The following is a 19,235-nucleotide window of genomic DNA, read 5'->3' as shown; positions in this document are numbered from 1 at the left end:
CTGATGCTCCTTAAGTGCAGCATTTTTTGTAGCTGATCGTAATTGCTACCATTTGCGAATGACATTATATTTTACCGTGTAGCACCGAAAGAAACCGAATGACATTCGATGCATCGAATGACATTCGATTCGAATGACATTAAATCTGCTCGTGTGACAGAGGTATTAGAAACACCCAACGAGTCCGCATAGTTGCCAGTGCAACCAACACCGTGGCACGTTTGCCCAGACTGTTTCACCTGACATATTCACACAGCTAGCCCAACTTTTTGCTCTCCAAAGGACATATTCGCGCGAGATATCACCCAAACATTAGGAGTAACAAAGTAATATCGACACAAACCAACGACAGCGCACTGCAATGTGCCGGGCCCAGCCTTCGTATTAATTCCCTCAATGAGCGATGCGGTGCCACACGTCCAGCTGTACTGTGGTCATGCCCTGCGGTAGCCCATCATCATTTTCAATGGGCAGAGTAGGTCTTTTTTATTCGTTCATTGTAAAATGTCCCAAAGGGAAAAGGCTTCTCAACATATAACAAAACGTTTTCGATAGTACTCGGCTCAAGGCACATGAAGCAGTGATCTTCCACAGTTCAAATAAACCCATCCTTTCTGAATATGTGTTAACTTCGAGTGCATTGCTGTGGAGCTTGAAAAAAAAAAAAGCTGTGGTTTAACTTATGGTTAAACCTGGAGTTACAAGAGAGCAATCTGCATGGCTACGCTTAGCTTTGGCTTGAAAGTAAAGACACGGCGTTTGCACACAGTAATTTACTCAATAATTTCAGCCTTACTTATGCAATAGGGGAATCACTTCACGTATGAGCACCCCTTGCCTCTCGTCGTTGACCGTTCTTATTCTGGTGTAGAAGGCATCTATTGGTATGACATCGTCTCTACGTTGAACACCGGGGCACACCGCCGTCACAACGTTCGAACGAACTTCCTGTCCTAGCAATTCGCTGTTGTCGTTCACCTCTACCAACTACCGAGTTATCTGTCTTCTTCTTCACTTTTTTCGTCTTCTTGTTTTTCTTCCCCTTTCTCCTTCTTCTTTTGTAGCGACAGCTACATTAGCCACAGTCTCGCCATTTCGCTGTGTCTTTCCGGGCCTGTCTCAAGAGCGAAGAACTAGTCGTGGGAGGCGGTAGCTGGCAGCTGATATGGCCGAACACTAACTGGACGTAGGGCTTCCTGACATTACGTTCGGCAGGAGCTGCAAATTCGGGCCTCTCTTTAATATGGGAGGGTAATATCACAATCAGCCTGCCAAAACGCTTGCATTCACGTTTTCCCTTGGCCACGTAGGCAAGTTCATCTCAGTTAAAGCGGGGTTTTATATGTTGGTTCGTAGCTCACGCTACCACTTCATCGCGAAGGTGGGAGTGAAAACAGAGAAAGTGGTGCAGTAGTGGAGGGCTTCGGACCACCGCGCGTTAGAGACTTTCGCCTCACCGCACTTTAGTGGTCAAAAGTCCCCCTGTGGCATAGATAAAGCTGAAACCATAGAGTAAACTACTATCATGCAAAAGCCATGTCTGCTTTAAAGCCGAACCTAAGCTTAGACATGCGGGTAGCTGTCGCGTAACTCCAGGTTTAACCACAAGCTAAACTACAGCTAATTTTTTCATCTTTGTACAGGCGCGGGCTCATGGGACAGGCACGGACCGACACGGTGAAATGGCGAGACTGTGGCCAATGCAGCTCTCGCTATAAAAGAAAGTTCTTGCTACCGCTGGTAGAGCCATACCTTACACGCGTTTAAGGACTGAATTATGGACTTGCACAGTACAACAATCTGTATAATGGGATCGAAAGAAAGACATGGCAGAAGTTCTTATAAAGTTTCTTACGCGATGAAGCAGGCAAATATTCGCATGAAAATCGGGCGTGCAGGACATAACATGCGTGTACACGTCTCCCTAATTCTTCCTTGCATAGCCAAAGAACTTACAACTAAATATGTCAACGCTCTGCTAAACCTAACCTGACACACAGGTCTTAAAAAGGGGTCTTTCGTGTTACCAAAAACATAAAGCAGTTAACTACTTATACTTTCACCCCCCCCCCCCCCCCCCCCCGAAATTGTAGTGCTTCGTCCAACTGAGGCGTGAACGGGTGAGGCACTATAGTTTCGCATCACTCGATCACGCTTCATTTAAACTTGCAACACACTCTCGCGCAATTAACGTCATTGTCTTTACAAGCTTCAATCTGCGCCGCTTCTTGATTTAAGCCTAGGCATATTTGCCATGCACATACGCAATCCAGGCGAGTGCGGGCGATGTGCGCGGGCGTGGTTTTGGGCGAGTATACCAGCGTGCGTGGAAGAAAAAAAAATATATGTGCGCGGTGCGAGAAAGCGGAACTTGAGGGATGAAGTGTGCAGGATCCTAGTCACTTATGATCTGTCACTATTTGCTTAGCTCGGATGCATCCACGAGGTCTTGAGATACCGCAGCTACATCCCCAGTGGCATTGGATCTTGCACAAACGTAGCGCAGGTGGTGGAAAAGGAGGCAGAATCAGCTCATTGCGACGACATGGCGCATTCTTGGAAGAACTGCCAAGCACATGTAGTGAGCATCTCTAGATTAGTGGAAACTGCATGGGTGTGCCGCTTGCGCTGGGTGTTGTCTTAGTTCGCCTGCTGCGATAACCACAACGATAGCGTCATGCAATGCATTACGACGAGGCGGGCATGTGAGCGGGCTCAAAGTTTTGCTGATAGGGGTATTCAATGGCGACATTCGGCCACTAGATGGACACCAAGACTGCAATGCCTAGCTCCTGTTGCAAATACTCATCGCATTATCCCTTGAAGTGCTGAACTTCTTCCTGGACTGTGAAGGGAGTTCACGTCGTGTGCAAGGAGCAGCCGCAATTGCATTGACTACACACTCACGTCCGACATCCTAGTACGGTGAATGCACCAAATCCAAGCTGACTAGGATGGGCCGTCATGCAGCAAGGGCTGCAACAGCCTCAAGATTACGCTCACATCTTCCATTTAGCACAGTGCACAAAGAAAGAACCTATGAGGGAGCTCTAGCAAAGGCTAGATCCTATTGTAGTCAATAATAACGAGGTGTCAATCTTTAAGCTGCGTCTTCTTCTTTTTCAGCACGAAATGCTGAGGAATTTTCAGAGGAGTGCGACTCCAAGTCCGGTGGGATGGCGAGGTGGTAGCGGCGCTTACGCTCACCGCCAGGACAACTACCTACATCGCCACGCTGTAAAAAATGGCTATGGCTTAGCTCAGATGACCTTGGTTATGCAAGCAAAAATTTTGGTGTTCTGGTGTCGCGTTTAGCGCCGCGCACTAGATGTTAAAATGTTGTGTCACGCGCTGGGAAGAAGAGGAACAGACGCGAAACTGCTAGAATAAATCAGCTTCGCTAGCGACTCTTGTGGAAGCAGCATCTTATTCCACTCTGGTGACCAGTACAATAGACAACACCGCTGCGCCCCATGACGTTTCCCTGGCGCGCGCCATTCCACGCCCCCTTTGTTGACGCCTAAACCGTCCGTTTTCGAACGTTCTGGGCATTTTGCAAGCGGAAGCCCATATTCGTCTGGCCAACATTATCTCCCAGGAATGTCGATTCGGCCACCTTCAGGCCTCGCTACCTTCCGAGGTTTCACTCGAGGTCTGTGACATTCTGGCAAGTCTCCAAGCAGCGGATCCGTACGACAGATTGAAAGCAGCTATTTTGGAACGCACTTTTCGATTCGACCGTAAGCGTCTGCAGCAGCTGCTTTCCGCTGGCGTTCTGCGGTGCTCCAGGCGAGGAAGTGTTCGTATTCTCCTAGCCAGTCCTCAGCGGCGTTATCAGACTCCTAACCTCAATAGCTGCTCCACTTTCTTCTCACATCCCATCTTTCGTCGCGCTGAGAACAGTCACGAGAAGTCGCCCTGCTGGCATCACAGGTGTTTTGGCGCTGATGCGGAGCGTTGCACATGCCCTTGTTGATGGCAGGAAAACACGCTTAGTATCGTCACTAATGACGACGACTGGTTCCCCAGACAATTAAGGTTGCCCCTTGTACAATCCCGACTTTATAAGCGGACTCAAGTTTCTGGTGGACACCGGCAGATCGCCTGGTTAAGTGTCAGTTTAGCTGTGGTTAGGCCTGCTAGATATGCCTTGCTAACTACAATGTTCCCTTGCCATTTAATTAGGCGAAGCTCCCGATCTTCATCGGTTTTGGCTTCCTGTTTAGCGCGTTTACGCTTTTTGGTGACTGCTAAATTCATTGGACGGTTGGCAACGTCGACCGGATGATCAAACGTTGCGTTTCACTGTGTCGTCGACACATTTTACCCGCTGCCTCTCAAGTCGAGCCTCGCTTCTATCCTCGGTTTCTGCTGCTTTTCTCGCACAGTTCCTTTCACTGTCACTAGCATGTGCTTTTTCCGGGGCACATTTTCTCAGCTTGGCGTCTTTGATTCACATCTCAACGACTAGTACCTGCAATCGTTTGTTCCATAGCTCTTCAGAGCACCGAGCAGCGTCTATGCTTGTACGAGGCCAGTGGCGAGTGCCTTGGTTAGACACACCTGCCGAGTGATTCAGTCACGGGGAGAGCCATCGAGATTCATGTAGGTAGGCGCACCTGCCCGACGATCGAGTCACGCCGTCAGATGCATTCTTCCAGGTCATTTGTGCACTCAGTGAAATAGGCGCCCCAAGGTTAGTGCAGCTTTCGCTTTAATAGCGTATCCGTTGATGAGTGCCAGCGAATACGAAATGTGTATCTGTAGTGCCAATAATGTTCTCCGGGAGATTGCGCACCGCAAGATCGCCCCTGTACGACCACGAGCAGATGAAACCCATCACAACCACAGATAGCAGTGGTGCCAGGGAGGTTTTGGTCGCATGCGGCAACGCTTGATAAAAGAGACACCGCCCCGATGATCAGGAATGAAAGTACCGGCCAGCTGGTAAGGGAAATGTCCCAACATTTAACACTCTACATATCACATTCCTCTGCCTACAGACATAAAGAAGATCGAAAATGTTGGAGCCTGCTGGCTTCCATCCAGCCCACAGGAAAACCTGAGACCGTATGGAAGGTCACGTGGACAGCACTGGACCACTATACCTCGTATACTAGTGCGCACACAGCGCAGAGATTCGACGGCATCCGGGCCGGCATGGTGAAGTTTCGGCGGTGCTGTGCGAGCTGCACTCGCATTTATCTTCACCGCAGTAATCATCGACGATTGAATGCCTTCCGATTGGCAGCGTGGACGGGGTCATACTTGTTTCAAAGAAAAGAGGTGGTGCAGGTATTTTGCGGGGCTATCGACCGATCCATGTGCCGAAAATACTACGCTCAAAAGAAATTCGACGCATTAGAAGCCTTGAGAGGCTGGAATACACGGCTACCGTGTTTAAAAGGACCGGTGCTTAAGGTTCACCAGCTATACCATCCTAAACTTGCCAAACACATCAGAAATCAAAGTCTACGAGCTCCATTAAGCACATCCGCCTTGCTCTTGTCTACTACTCTGTACAATAATAAACACAGCTTCTATAAACCGCCCGCTGGGAGAATTAGTTATGGTACCCAAAGTCTGATATACTTAATATCTAATTTTATGAACACCCACCGATCCTCCCAGATACATGCAGCAATTTAGATCACCTAGGAGTTTTAAAGAAGTCATCATAACTTACATGTTGCCCAATTCCATGCCATGGGTACTTTCTTATTCCATGCCAAAGGTGCAAAGATGTCTAAATGTTGCTTGATTGCTTTGTTGATGTTTTCAGTACTGCTTATTTAGTTTAGAACGTGTATTTGTAATAGGTCTCAATGTCATTTGCAGTTGCCAACCTGTGTATGGGTGACAGGGGCCTCGTCAGGGAGAGAGTATCTCCTTTTAGCCCTGTTATCTAAGACCAATTGCGGTCTAAACAAATGTAACAAATAAATAAATTACAATAATAAACAAAAAGGGCAAAAACTGGACGTTTCAGAACCTACTTATTTCCTTAATCGTGTTAAATGCCGGGACTTGGTGCTGCGTTGACTATCTTCTGCGGAGACGATGCCCCATCAAACTGAGCGAGGAATACATGTGGACCACCCCTGCACTGCCAACCAGCCGTTAAGATTCTGGTCCGTGTTGTGTCCTTTTGGTCTCGGGCTTCTCCTCTGAGATGAAGATCGCACACTCTGGGACCCTGGGATCCTGGGCCAGGTACGCTACTATTAGGCACGTAGACATGTTCGTACGGCTTTGATGGGCGTTCTTTTACGAAAAGTGGAGGTCCACGGACATACTGCATAATGGGTGCACAATTTAAGATATAGCGAATAAGGTAGTAGCAATGTGCGTGCGCACGAAATAGGATCTGCAGACTAGTATCGTATGAGCTGGTGAGTCATAGCCTTAAAGACACCGCTTATGTGTCTCCTGAAACTTTGTTCATGCATATTCAGGTGTAGGAGAAACTTCCATCGCACAAATATGGTAAAAATGAATAAAGTTTTGACCACGAAAGTTTTTAATTGTAGAAAGGGTCCTTTTATGGTTTTTTCTAATATCCAGCTTGAGCTGTATATACGTACGGCTTTATTTAAAATAAAAGTTTTCAGAATAAGATTGAAATATGAATAATGATCAATATAGTTTACACCTTGTTTTTTGGCATCCAAAAGCCTTTATAGCTTACGCACAGTACAGCAGGTGAATAGGTTTTATTCGTTCTCTATCCCCATTCCGACATGTCTGCTGAAACACTTGGTCTAGGATGTCCTCTAACAGAAAACATACGTTGAAAGGTGAAGGTATCGGCCACTGTTCAGCGACATAATAATGCGGGGTCAATCTGAAAAAAAAAAAAAACAACACGAAATTTGCTTTGATACATAGTAAATTTGGCTGAAAGAAGTGCGTACAGAGTGATACATTCTGGGGATGTGATAAGTAAAAGAACAATAACGCACACTGTAAACACTACAAGAATGCATAATATATATCTATGGTACCATTCACTTACGCATTTATGAACCTATAATGCTAGCCCATAGAAAATAGGCGCAATGAATGGTTCATTTTTGTACATATAATGTTGGTTTTAAACGCTAGCATATACCGATCGCGCCACCGAAAAGCCACCGCTGACGCGGAAGACAGCTCGGGAAACATCTTGTGTGGTAGGGAGCTTTATTACGTCACACAAGCATGACCTTGCACGGGAAGTTCAAACACGCCATATTAAAATAAACCTAACAGTTTGGCAGGGTTCGAATGATGCCTCCTGGCCTCGGCGGCAGCTTTTCGATGGAGGCGAAAAGCAAGGCGCCCGTGTGCTGTGCGATGTCAGTGCACGTTAAAGAACCCCAGGTGGTCGAAATTTCCGGACTCCTCCACTACGGCGTCTCTCATAGCTTGAGTCGCTTTGGGACGTTAAACCCCACAAACCAAACCAATCGAATGATGCCAAATTCAGCGAGGGGGGTGCCTCTTAGGAGTGGATCAGATAATGAAAATAATTCAGTTGATAACAGTTGCGCCCATTGGGGTTCAATTGAAATACCTTTGCTTCACAGGTGGGCACACAGCGCATATACTGCAAAGGGTCGTTGGTACTGACAATGTTAGAGGAGGAGGAGGATAAACTTTATTTTCGTCAACAGTAAGTAGTAAAATATAGTGGGGTTATAGCCCCATTAAGTGGTCATGTGAGAGCGGTATAGTGGCCCCTAGGAAACGTGCATATGGCTTACTGATGTGTTCTGGGGATGTGTGCTGGTGTTACAGTATAAAATGTACGTAATTTGTATACAAAACGTTATTCAAACTTCATGGAGTGATAAATAACTGAAGAAATTAATTGCTTCTACTTTCAAGGCCGAATCTTAACGTCCTCCTCATTTTTACACCTGCGGGATTTTCATACCTGAAAATTGAGCTTATATTTAGACGTAAGTATTCTGCACGTTTTGTCGTTCACCTGTCGGAGGATAACGTCGAAATTGCAGATATCAAAATTTGTTCAGTTCCTCGCCACTCTGCGCGCAACAAAAATCAACCGTTGCATTGTGGTCGTTAATGGCACATCGGAAATATCATATTATGAATACTTTTTTATGGCTTAACTGGCTTAACTACGTACGCATGCTATAATGACGCGTAATTAGTTAGCTCAGTTCTATTCGACAGAAGCTATCCAATCATGTAACACGTGCGATGCTATTATACTGTGCATTATACTATTATACTGTGCATAAGCCACATAATATAACATTTGTGTTGCTGTGACTTGACATGAGGGTTCGATATTAAGACTGAGCTTGTGGTGAAATGGACGCAGTCTTCTGACGCTCCACGTTTGAACTGAGTAGAGCTATTGCTTTAAAGAGGTGTCATAATGCTGAGGTATGGTATAATTTGACTGCCTGCTGAACTTTCGGCTCATATACAACTGCACGCCAACGCCTTTTAAGGTCTCCCTCAATTGAAATAACATCGCCGTGACCAGGTTCTACTCAAGACCTCCGGCTCAAAAATTACGCGAGCGTCCTAACCACTGAGCCAGCGCGACGGGTAAAGTATCAAAATGTGACGGTTGTCTTACGATGCCTTTACAGATAGTACACGTTTCTTGGTGAAGTTTGCAGGTTAGCACGCGACGGAGATATCAGCAAGTCATCTTTGTATGCGTATGCACCTGTCACAGTGGGCCCTTTACCGACCCTAGTTTGACACCTGTGATTCTTCCTTTCGTCGTTCAGCGTCATACAACGAACCTATGCATATAGCGGCTAGTCAATCTGGAGGGAGGCTTGCTGCAGGAATTGAACGGTTGACATCAAATCTCACTGTAAGACATTCGGTTTCCAAGCCACTTAGCAGCTTAAAGCTCCATCCGTAAGTTTATATCAGTTACATCGTAGTGGCGCAGAGATAAGAGCTTGGTTCTGGCAGATATTCAACGCTTCCGTGTGCGTTGCCTGAGTTTTAAAACCTATGCTGTAAGCAGATACTCATTTAGCACTCACAGCATTTGCAGAAGCATTCCCTGTTTCCAATGCCACAGTTGGCATCGGTGGGCCAAAAGCTAGAGCCCCCGCATTTCTCTGCCCAGACTGATGCGCAGCTTTGTCCTAAAGGAGCTGAAAAAAAGAAGGACAAATAATGGGCTATGAAAAACTACACAATCGAGGTGAGTTATATGGGGCCGCGATATTTTAGATTATTTACTATATTTCCATTGCGGATACCGTGCAAAAGTATAAGTTGCAAAGTATTAGTCTAGCGAACACCTACTTCGCTGTCTGGTCGATATATTGAACCACATGTTGTGCACTTGAAAGTTGCACTTCCAATAGCGGCGCTTTCCGATCACCTTTTGAGCTGATAGACTAGTGAGCTGTACAGCATTAGTACCTCCAGGCATCGTTAGTGCCGTAAAACCTACCACGAAGGGAACGTTGACGTTGCTTCAAAGTTGGTTTCGGTCTCTCGCAAGTATACTCTGAACGCAACTTTCCGCCATTTGGCGTGGATCGCTTTTGCTTGCCCACACTTCTCAGGATAGTTGGTTCATCACCAGGCAGAACAGCTCAAGCTAGGCTAGGACTCTATAGTGGACTCTCAAGGAGTAAAAGTGGTACTTTGCTTCTTGTCAGCATTTCGCGATCCTCTTTGTTTTCCCAAACGTTTCTCGTAAAATCCGCGCTGTCGTTACTAGCGGCAAATTATTTTCGGTCATACATTTACTGCGTCAATGATCATCTAATTTCTGCGATAGGATGCGCAGCTTAGCGCTATGATTGTGTAGCGATGCAAGGTGAAGGCGAACTCATTGAAATCACTAGGACTTTATTTTTACAAGGATATCGCCTGGTGCACTCAAATCCCCCATGCCTACGGTAAGCGTTGTAGCTTTTCACTGCTTTTGTTCAATAAGAAATGTTTTGCTTCTTTTTTTGCTCCTACTACGGTAACCTTCGCGCTCGCCTACAGCTGTGTACGCTACTATACAACGCTAGTTGGAAACTGTGTACTGTATCTTCAAAAACGCATTGATGCTGTTCTTAAGAGAACATTTAAGAGCGTTGCACCCAACCGCAAGTATACGGATGATATATCCTTATTTAGCTTCCTTGACGTGCCTTCTTTTCGCTTACCTTCAGTGTAGACTTGTAACCCTAGCTCCGTTTAGAGCTGTGATTATAAAAATCCAAAACCTTTAGCCGTACGCGCTAGGAAAATAGCATATTTTGTACCGTGTCATTAGGCTTTTTTAACTCAAACACGGGTGATAATTTTCAAACGTCTTCAATCTCCTTTCAGACAACAAAGTCCAAGTTGATTATTTAATATTCTAGCATACTTTTTCTTTTTATTTTTGTCTTCCACTTTTCGCAAGTTAATCTAATATAACGTTTGGTTTTGATGGTAAGCATATATTAAAGCAATTTTTTGTATAAACCAGCGCGAAGAAACGGGACGGAGCAGAAGAAAAAGACACACACGGCGCTCTGTCCCGTGTCTTCTGCTCCGTCCTGTGTCTTTGAGCTGGTTTCTACAAAAAATATGCATAACCAACTCACCCAAACTGCCATTCTGTCATCTTGAACCGCACCTTAATTTCTTTTATGTGAAAAATTTGTCTGTATATGTGGCTACGAAACTATATCTGAATAGGTTTCAGAGTCAAATTCAACAAACCGCATATTAGCTTTATTGAGCCGCTTCGGCTTGAATTTGAAGGCCAAGTGGGGAAAATTGTTGTCGTCGTTCTTTTGGTACAGTACCCAACATTCGTTTTATTATTGTCAAATTATTATTATTATCATTTTAACAAATTATCTGTTGTATTGCAGCCCCTTTGCGATTTTCTATTTCTTTTAAGCTAGCAAGAAAAGTTCTGAGGTATAAAAATTGCAATTATTACCTCAAATGGTTACAAAGATGTGCTGAAAGTAACACACGAAAAGATAGTGATACAGGTGGTACTCTGCAAATGAAGCTGTAAGAAATGAATTTAGAGTGGGAATGCATAGAACCACGACTTAGCTTCGGTTAGTCAAATGTACCGTAATCAGAAGACGTTTTACGACTCCAGAAAAAGGAGTTGGCTTAGACGCAGTCGCTTGTAAATGAGCTACATTGTTATAAACCTTGTTAGATGAGAGAAGCAACCGAGCGAAAGTTTGGGCGCGCAGACTGCGTCTCTCCTATCGTTGTAACTTGCTTTTCTCGTCTTTCGCTGCCGGTAAGTTTTCAATGCTTCCTCATCGACACGCATACATAATGTCGTAATCTCAAGGTTGGCGTTCCTGAAAGATAACAGCGACATTGATTTGCGGAACTTTTGCTATCACTAAGAAATAACTTCAGTTGAATAGTTGGCAATCGCATGAAGGGCATTCTAGAAATTATAGGATCTGGAAGGATGTGCTTCTCTGCACAATGAATACTACCACTGCTACATATAAAATTTTGATCTCCATGAAACTTTCAAGAGTGATCCCTGTGCCCAGAAAGGGCGATCTTAAAAATTCACAACTACAGGGCCATATCTGGGTTGTATTTTCTGGCGCAAACTAAAAAAAAAATCAAAACATGATTTCAGGGTTATACAGTCTTTCTTGAATGAACATGAAATTATTTAGGCCAGTAGGAATTTGTGGCCGGAGAGGGCGTGCCGCGTACAGTTAGAAGACGTCTATAACTTGTTGCACTCTACCTTCACATGCCTTATTAAGTAGGTTTTCTACTCTGTTGCGGTATGGTGAATCTTTTATACTAAAAAATAATTAATAAACAGGCGGAACAAGAATTTGCTACTTATTGTGAGCAATGGCGCTCCATTAACGGATGGAGGCCAGTAGATTCATTGTGATAGTACACAGCTGAATAATTTTTCCGTCAGTTACGGGTAACGTCACTGATAGCGAAATTAAGACATGAGCCTGAGCTGCCTAGGGTATGTCTCGCGTGCATATGTGTGCGTAGTTAACAATGTTTCATAGCAGAAAATCTTACCACACTTGCAATAGCATCGCCCATCTTTTTCCAAGCAAGTTGGGTTATCCCCACCGGTACATTCTCTCCATGAACAGGAGTCGGCGTCGGCTAAAATGGAAATAAGAATGATTGAATTAACTTTTCTGGAGCCGGATACAAGTGTGTTATCTGTATCTGTTGTGCATGCCATCATTTCACTCGCCGCCGCTTCAGTCGAGAAATTTAGATAGAAGCTGTAGATGCCCATGAAATAAAGGCCATCAGGCAAGCATTTACCAATTCTTGTGAAGTGCAGTTAACCCAGTTAATCCGTGCTGAACCGCTTCAGTCTTCGACAAATGATGTCATACTACATAAAATCATTTTTCTTAAATTATATAATTATTCAGTTACGCCATCCTGTTGTCAGGTCCAAGCGGATTATCTACGAAGTCATGAGAATCACTCTTAGCTTTTGACAGGTGCTGTTCTAAGCACTCTTTAACATTATTTCTGATAAAATACAATATTGACCGCTGCACGAGGCCAACAAGTAGCAGATACCTGAGAATACGCCTAAAGATTCCAGTTAATCAGTTCTGTTCTGTTGTGTGTAACGTTCATGTCCTACCATCTATCCATCTTCACCTGGACGCATATGCACAGAGCATTACTAATGTCAATAAAACTACTTGAATGAGCAACTGAGCATATAGAAAGGAAATATTAGCCTGGCTGGCGATAAGATACACTTGGTTATATTTATGCATCTCATTTCTGACCTTGCGCGAAACAAGTTCAAGATATAGTATTTCAGCTGCCTATGTGTAAGCGTGAAGAGCCCATGGAGCCTGCAGTACCGATGACCGAAAACATTGGCAAAATACTGTTCCTCCAACAGTAATTATGTGCCAGAGAGAGTGCATGCCAATTAGGTTAACGTTGTAAGTACGTGTAAGTACATGCATGTAAGGATTTAACATGCATGTAGTCAGGCCGGTCACTGAAAACAAATTACCTAAGGCATTCGAAATTACGGCATAAAAGAGCAAAACATTCAACGACTCTCACTAAAAAACTGTCAGCATTTATGCAATGAACTTAGAATAGCTTCAAGCGGAAGCTTCACCTCTCTCATGCCAAATCTCCATCTTGGTTCCAAACGTCTTCCAAATATCTTGGTTGCAAAAATCCAAAAATTCCGAAACTCTTGCTTCCGAACAATCGACCTTGAAATCTCGCACTGCGCAGCGAATATTGTTGTCTTCATCAAGTTTTGAAGGTCATCGCCTTCATGAAGCTTCATCAGCGCCGTTGTGCATTTCATTTAGGTAAAGGATTCTGAGGGGCAGTTAGGACCACTAAACTGCGATGAGGCGAAATCTGCTATGCGTCGTGGTCTCCCTCCACTTCAGCAACTCTTTTTCTCTTTTTTTTTTACTGCAGGAAAATATTCTAGGAAATTAGAAGAGAGTGGTCTACGCATCTGTAGCATTATTGTACCACCACCACCACCACCACCACCACCACCACCACCATCATCATCATCACCATCATCAGCATCACCACCACCACCATCATCATCATCATCATCATCCAGACTATACCAACTGCAGGGCGAAGGCCTCTCCCATATTTCTCCACTTACCCGGTTCTGTGCTAGCTGCATCCACTTGAACCCTCCGAACTTCTTAACCTCATCCACCCACCTTACTTTCTTCCTCCCCCTGCTGCGCTTTCCTTCCATTGGAATCCAATTTGTTACCCTAAGCGACCATCGGTTATCCTCTCTTCGCACTACATGTCCTGCCCATGCCCATTTCTTCTTAATTTCCACTAGAACGTCGGTAACTTGAGTTATTTCTTTGACCCACTCTGCACGCTATCTCTTAATGTTACCCCTACCATTTTTCGTTCCATAGCCCTCTGGGTTGTCCTCAACTTAAGTAGAACTCTCTTGGTTAGCCTCCACGTTTCAGCCCCATAGGTGAGTACAGGTAAGATGCAACTGTGGTGTACTTTCCTCTTGAGCGACACCGGTAAGCTGCTAGTCATAATCTGCGAGTGCTTGCCAAAGGCGCTCCATCCCAATCTTATTCATCTTGTTATTTCCTTTTCATGGTCCGGATTTGCGGTTACTACATGTCCTAAGTAGACATATTCGCCTACTACTTCCAGTACTTCGCTACCTAATGTAAACTGCTGTTCCTTCCTGAGGCTGTTGAACATTACCTTAGTCTTCTGCATATTGATTTTCACGCCTACATTTTTACTTTCATCAATCGTTATTGGCAGTTCATCCCCCGAGTTGCTTAGCAAGGCAATGTTATCAGCAAATCGCAGACTACTGAGGTATTCTCCATCTACCCTTATCCCTAATTGCTCCCATTCCAAGTCTCTGAATACTTCCTCCAAGCAAGCTGTGAATAGTATTGGAGAGACTGTGTCTCCTTGCCTAACACCTTTCTTTATGGGAATTTTGTTACTTTCTTTTGAAGAACTATGGTTGCTGTGCAGCCACTATATATATGTTCCAGCACTTTCACGTACGGCTCGTCTACCCCCTGATTTCGCAATGCCTGCATCATCGCCAAGGTTTCAACTGAAACAAATGCTTTTTCGTAATCAATGAATGCTATGTATAAGGGCTGGTTATATTCTGAGCATTTTTCTATCACCTGATTGACGGTATGGATATGATTGATAGTAGAGTACCGTTTCCGAAAACTTGCTTGATCCTTTGCTTGATTGCAGTCTAAGGTTGTCCTGATTCTATTAGCGATTACCTTAGTAAATACCTTAAACGTAACAGACAGTAAGCTGATTGGTCTGTAATTTTTAAGGTCCTTGGTGTCCCCTTTCTTATGAATGAGGATAATGTTTGCATTCTTCCATGGTTCCGGTACCGTCAATGACACAAGACAGTGCATATACAGGGTGGCCAGTATTTCTAGCACGATATCCGCCCCGTCCTTCAGCAAATCTGTTGTTATCTGAGCCTCTCCAGCTGATTTCCCCCTTTTCATAGATTCTAATGCTTACTTGACCTCGTCATTCGTCACTGGTGGAACCTCTGACTGTTTTTCCCTACCGCCAATCTCGTTACGGTCCTGACTACTTTGGCTACTGTAGATATCTGTATAGAACTGCTCGGCTACTATGACTGTCTTGTCCATATTCGTGATGACGTTGCCCGCCTTGTCCCTTATCGCATAAATCTGGTTTTTGCCTATGCCTAATTTCTTCTTTACCGCTTTCAGGCTTCTCCCGTTCTTTACAGCATGCTCAATTTTCTCCATGTTATACTTCCTTGTATCGGCCACCTTGCGCTTATCGATTAGCTTTGATATCTCGGCCAATTTGATCTGGTCTGTTCGATTGGAAGCTTTCATACTCTGGCGTTTCTTAATCAAATCTTTCGTCTCCTTAGACAACTTACCGCTATCCTCTCTAACTATCCTACCGCCTACTTCTACCGCACACTCAGTAATGATATCTCTGAAATTATTGTTCATTGCTTCTAGGGTAATGTCGCCATCCTCGGTTAGAGCTGAATATCTATTCTGTAGCGAGATCCTGAATTCTTCTGCCCTGCCCCTCACCGCTAATTCGTTGATGGGTTTCTTTCTTACTAATCTGTTGCGTTCCTTCTTCATATTTAGGCTAATTCGGGACCTCACCATCCTGTGGTCACTGCATCGCACTTTTCTGATTACCTCTACATCTTGCATAATGGCTGGGGTTGGACACATTATGAAGTCAATTTCATTTTTAGTCTCCCCTTTAGGACTTTTCCATGTCCATTTCCGGTTCTTCCGTTTGCTGAAGAAAGTATTCATGATTCTTAAGTTATTGCGCTCTGCAAACTCAGCTAGTAACTCCCCCCTGCTATTCCTAGAACCAATGTCATAGTCACGTATATACTGCCTGGTCTCCTGCCTGTTTTTTCCCTACCTTGGCGTTGATGTCGCCCATTAGTACAGTATACTGCGTCTTTACTTTTCGCATTGCCGATTCTACATCTTCGTAGAAGTTTTCAATTGCCTGGTCATCATAACTACATGTAGGTGCATAGGCCTGTACAACCTTCAGTTTATATCGCTTATTAAGCCTAATTACGATGCCTGTCACCCTCTCATTAATACTATAGAATTCATCTATATTACCCGCTATGTACTTATTTGACAAGAAAACCTGCTCCTAGTTCTCGCTTCTCTGGTAGACCTCGATAGCACAGTGCATGCCCATCATTCAATACAGTATACGCCTCATTCGGCCTGCTAACCTCACTAAGCCCTTGATATCCCATTTCATATCCTCTAGTTCCTCTAACAGCACTGCTAAACTAGCTTCACTAGCTAGGGTTCTAGCGTTAAATGTTGCCAGGGTCAGTTTCCAATGGCGGCCTGTCCAGCGGAGCCACGAATTCTTAGCACCCCCTGCTGCGTCACGGGTCTGACCGCCGCCGTGGTCAGTTGTTCTGCAGCCGCTGGTAACTGAGGGCCGGGGTTTTATGGGGTATCTGCCACTCTATGAAAGCTCACTTGGCGCAAACGTTTGCTTTATTTTCGCAATAAACTTACTTCAATAAAATTACTTTTCTTTACTGGAGGTATACTTACTTGAAATTGCGGTGATGAGAAGTATAACCATAGAAAATCCAAAGCCAAAGTAGTTCACTTTCATGACACTGCATACGAATGATATGTGTATATGAGTTACAGAGCCAGGAGTACAACACACTTCGTTATAAACATCAAATGAATCTGTTTATCATCACCTAAATAATTTAATATTTGATTTATTGAAACGAGTTTCCAGTTCAAAATAAAATATTGTTAACTTGAATAGAAAAATGTTTGTTTGCCTTACTAATAACATCGTCTTGTGTAAGGACAGTTCTAATTGTAATGAATCTTCAGAAAAAAAAAAAACATTGAAGCTCACTAAAGTTATCCTTCTGTGCACACTAAATGCTGTGACGGTATTGTGCACAATAAAAGGTTCAGCTAAGTCTTGAAGAAATAAAATATAGTGAGCATCCACGGGGCATTAGTCGCCAACCTCGGTGTACATAAAAACCACTTGCCTGCACTTGTTAAGAGGTTGAAAAGTTCTGGTGGTGCGGAATGAATGACAACTGGAAGAGAGCAGCTGGAATTTCGTCCTCCAACCCTTTTATAGCTGGCTCAGACGAGTTCATAGCAGCATGGTTGTGCAGGTGTTCCTGATTTTATTTTCCGGCAACAGTGCCGGATGCCGCTTGTGTACAAAAGGGTTGAAGGCTGAGCCAGCAACAAAAGATATACATAAATATCTTATATATATCTTCTATATATGCTTTGTATTGTTCGCATATCCATTGTTCTCGGTGGTGAGCAGTTTATTTTGAATAAAAAATGTGCAATTCACGTTCTGAAAAGGCAGTATTGTTCATAATAAATCGGAAATCAATGGCTTATGTATCCAATTCGAAAGTAGATACAGTAGCACCTGGAAAGACACAGGATTTTGCTGAACGAATATTTTTATTTATTTTCAGTTTTGCTCAGCGTCGATCCAGTGCCATTTTTCATATAGCTTTATGTCATGCGGATAAGATTGAGTGTTTTCAGTGGTGCATAGTTTATGGCAGTAAATGGGCGCATTAAAAGGAGAGGTGAAGAATGCAGGGCCAGCAGGCCTACCCTAAGCGTAGCATTAGATAACCGGCCTGTGGTACACCCAAATGAGCACATACAATATGTTTAGCCGCATCAACCTAGTCAATGACCACAAATATTTACGCAGTTCGGACATGCTCAACGCATATTTATATATTTTAGTGTACTTTAGTTTTTTAATTGATTCAGATACCTCAAGAGTTCCTGGGAGTGGGCTTTACATCAGGGACTGGCTAACAACCTGGTGTTAACAGAACATTGATTCAGTGTCTTTGTTGAAATGGTCTAGGCTTGTATGAGACAATCCTCTTGTGTGGAGACTGTTCCAGTCACGAGCTGTTTGGATAAAGAAGTTATGAAGATGAGTCACAGGGCAAGCAGGATATGTGTAAACAGCCTTGTGGCGGCTTGCGCTGGCTGAAGAAAGACGAGAAGGCTAGACTGGATAGTCATTATATAAAGTGTGATACATTTTACGATACGGACACAGCCGTGCAACTATACGGCGTATGGTGTTTCTGAAGGTTAGGTAGGCATGCATTATTGTTGAGGGAAGCAACACTGATGACCGCAAGTAATTTCAGTATAGGAAACGAACGACGTGGTTTTGAAGCACGCTCCGGGGTGTTGGGTAGATTCAGTTCGGCGGGGGTCCCAGGTGGCAGATGTGTACTCTAACCTCTGCCGAGTTAATTGTTTGTGCGCTAGTATTTGAACCTTTCATGAAGCTAGGCGTGTATTACGAGGAATTTAGTGGAGTGTTTTGTTAAAGTTGTTAATTATCCGCGTTATGTGAGTAGATCAGTTAGGGTACTCGAGATTTCAAGAAGTTGCTCACGCTACTAGGAGTGAGGCACAGGAACTATTCAGGGGTTAATTTTGGCTAGGGTAGATGTTCCGTCTGTGGAACGAAACGAGGCAGTTTTGTTAGCGTTTAATACCATCAGCCATTTACGACACCTTTCCTGCATGTTTTCAATGTCATATTGAAGAATATTGTCACACCCGTAACGTGAACACGGATACCTGACAGATTCTAGCACTGCACATTTCCAAAATGCACAACAACTCACTACGCGCACCATGAAATTTCACATTCGTGTCCCATGCATATAAACATAAATGTGCGACCTAAGCGCTTCTTAAACGATAAACACATAATAGAAATGAATGGCCCCGTATCCACTAAAGCTACTATCTCCACAGCATCGACAAGCACATAAACAGTGTTCTTTAACGCTATAACAAATCGAGGAATTTCTACAAGCAGCGCCTAGTCTCCAGCAGCCTCACCTCCAGCGGCCGCGCTGACTAGTTTTCCGGCACAGATGATACAGACCGCCGATGTGGCCTTGGAGACGAAAAGTGGCGTGGAGAACTCTAGGCAGGTGGTGGTGAGAAGCTGTAGTCGGAAACATGAGAGTGACTACGTGGTCCATCGGTCTGCGGAAACCATATGAAGATGGAGGCCATTACCAAGAAGAACCGCAGAAATGGTTACGTGGCTGGGCTTGCCTGACGGGGCAATCGTCGCGGGTCAGGGGGCGACTGCAGCAGTAACAAGCTACGCGCCCTTCAATGCCACAACGGTGGCAG

The 19,235-nt window shown here is 44.3% G+C and overlaps 1 protein-coding gene across 1 annotated transcript; it reads right to left on the bottom strand.

Moving 5' to 3' along the window:
- Positions 1-6,704: 6,704 nt before the first annotated feature.
- Positions 6,705-19,202, bottom strand: LOC146176651 (uncharacterized). Its single transcript, XM_084582901.1, has 5 exons — positions 18,933-19,202; positions 16,599-16,666; positions 12,016-12,105; positions 9,021-9,134; positions 6,705-6,844 (listed from the first exon to the last, which is right to left on the bottom strand). Exons 1-5 carry the CDS (start codon positions 19,076-19,078, stop codon positions 6,840-6,842), a joined length of 423 nt encoding a protein of 140 aa, XP_084439027.1. The 5' UTR covers positions 19,079-19,202; the 3' UTR covers positions 6,705-6,839.
- Between the last annotated feature and the right edge of the window lie 33 nt (positions 19,203-19,235).

The sequence above is a fragment of the Amblyomma maculatum genome, chromosome 10 (genome assembly GCF_055883805.1).
Source record: "Amblyomma maculatum isolate TAMU_Amacu chromosome 10, ASM5588380v1, whole genome shotgun sequence".
NCBI lineage: Eukaryota > Metazoa > Arthropoda > Arachnida > Ixodida > Ixodidae > Amblyomma > Amblyomma maculatum.
Note: the sequence above shows the minus strand (reverse complement) of the source record. Positions and strands in the feature narration are given on the sequence as shown.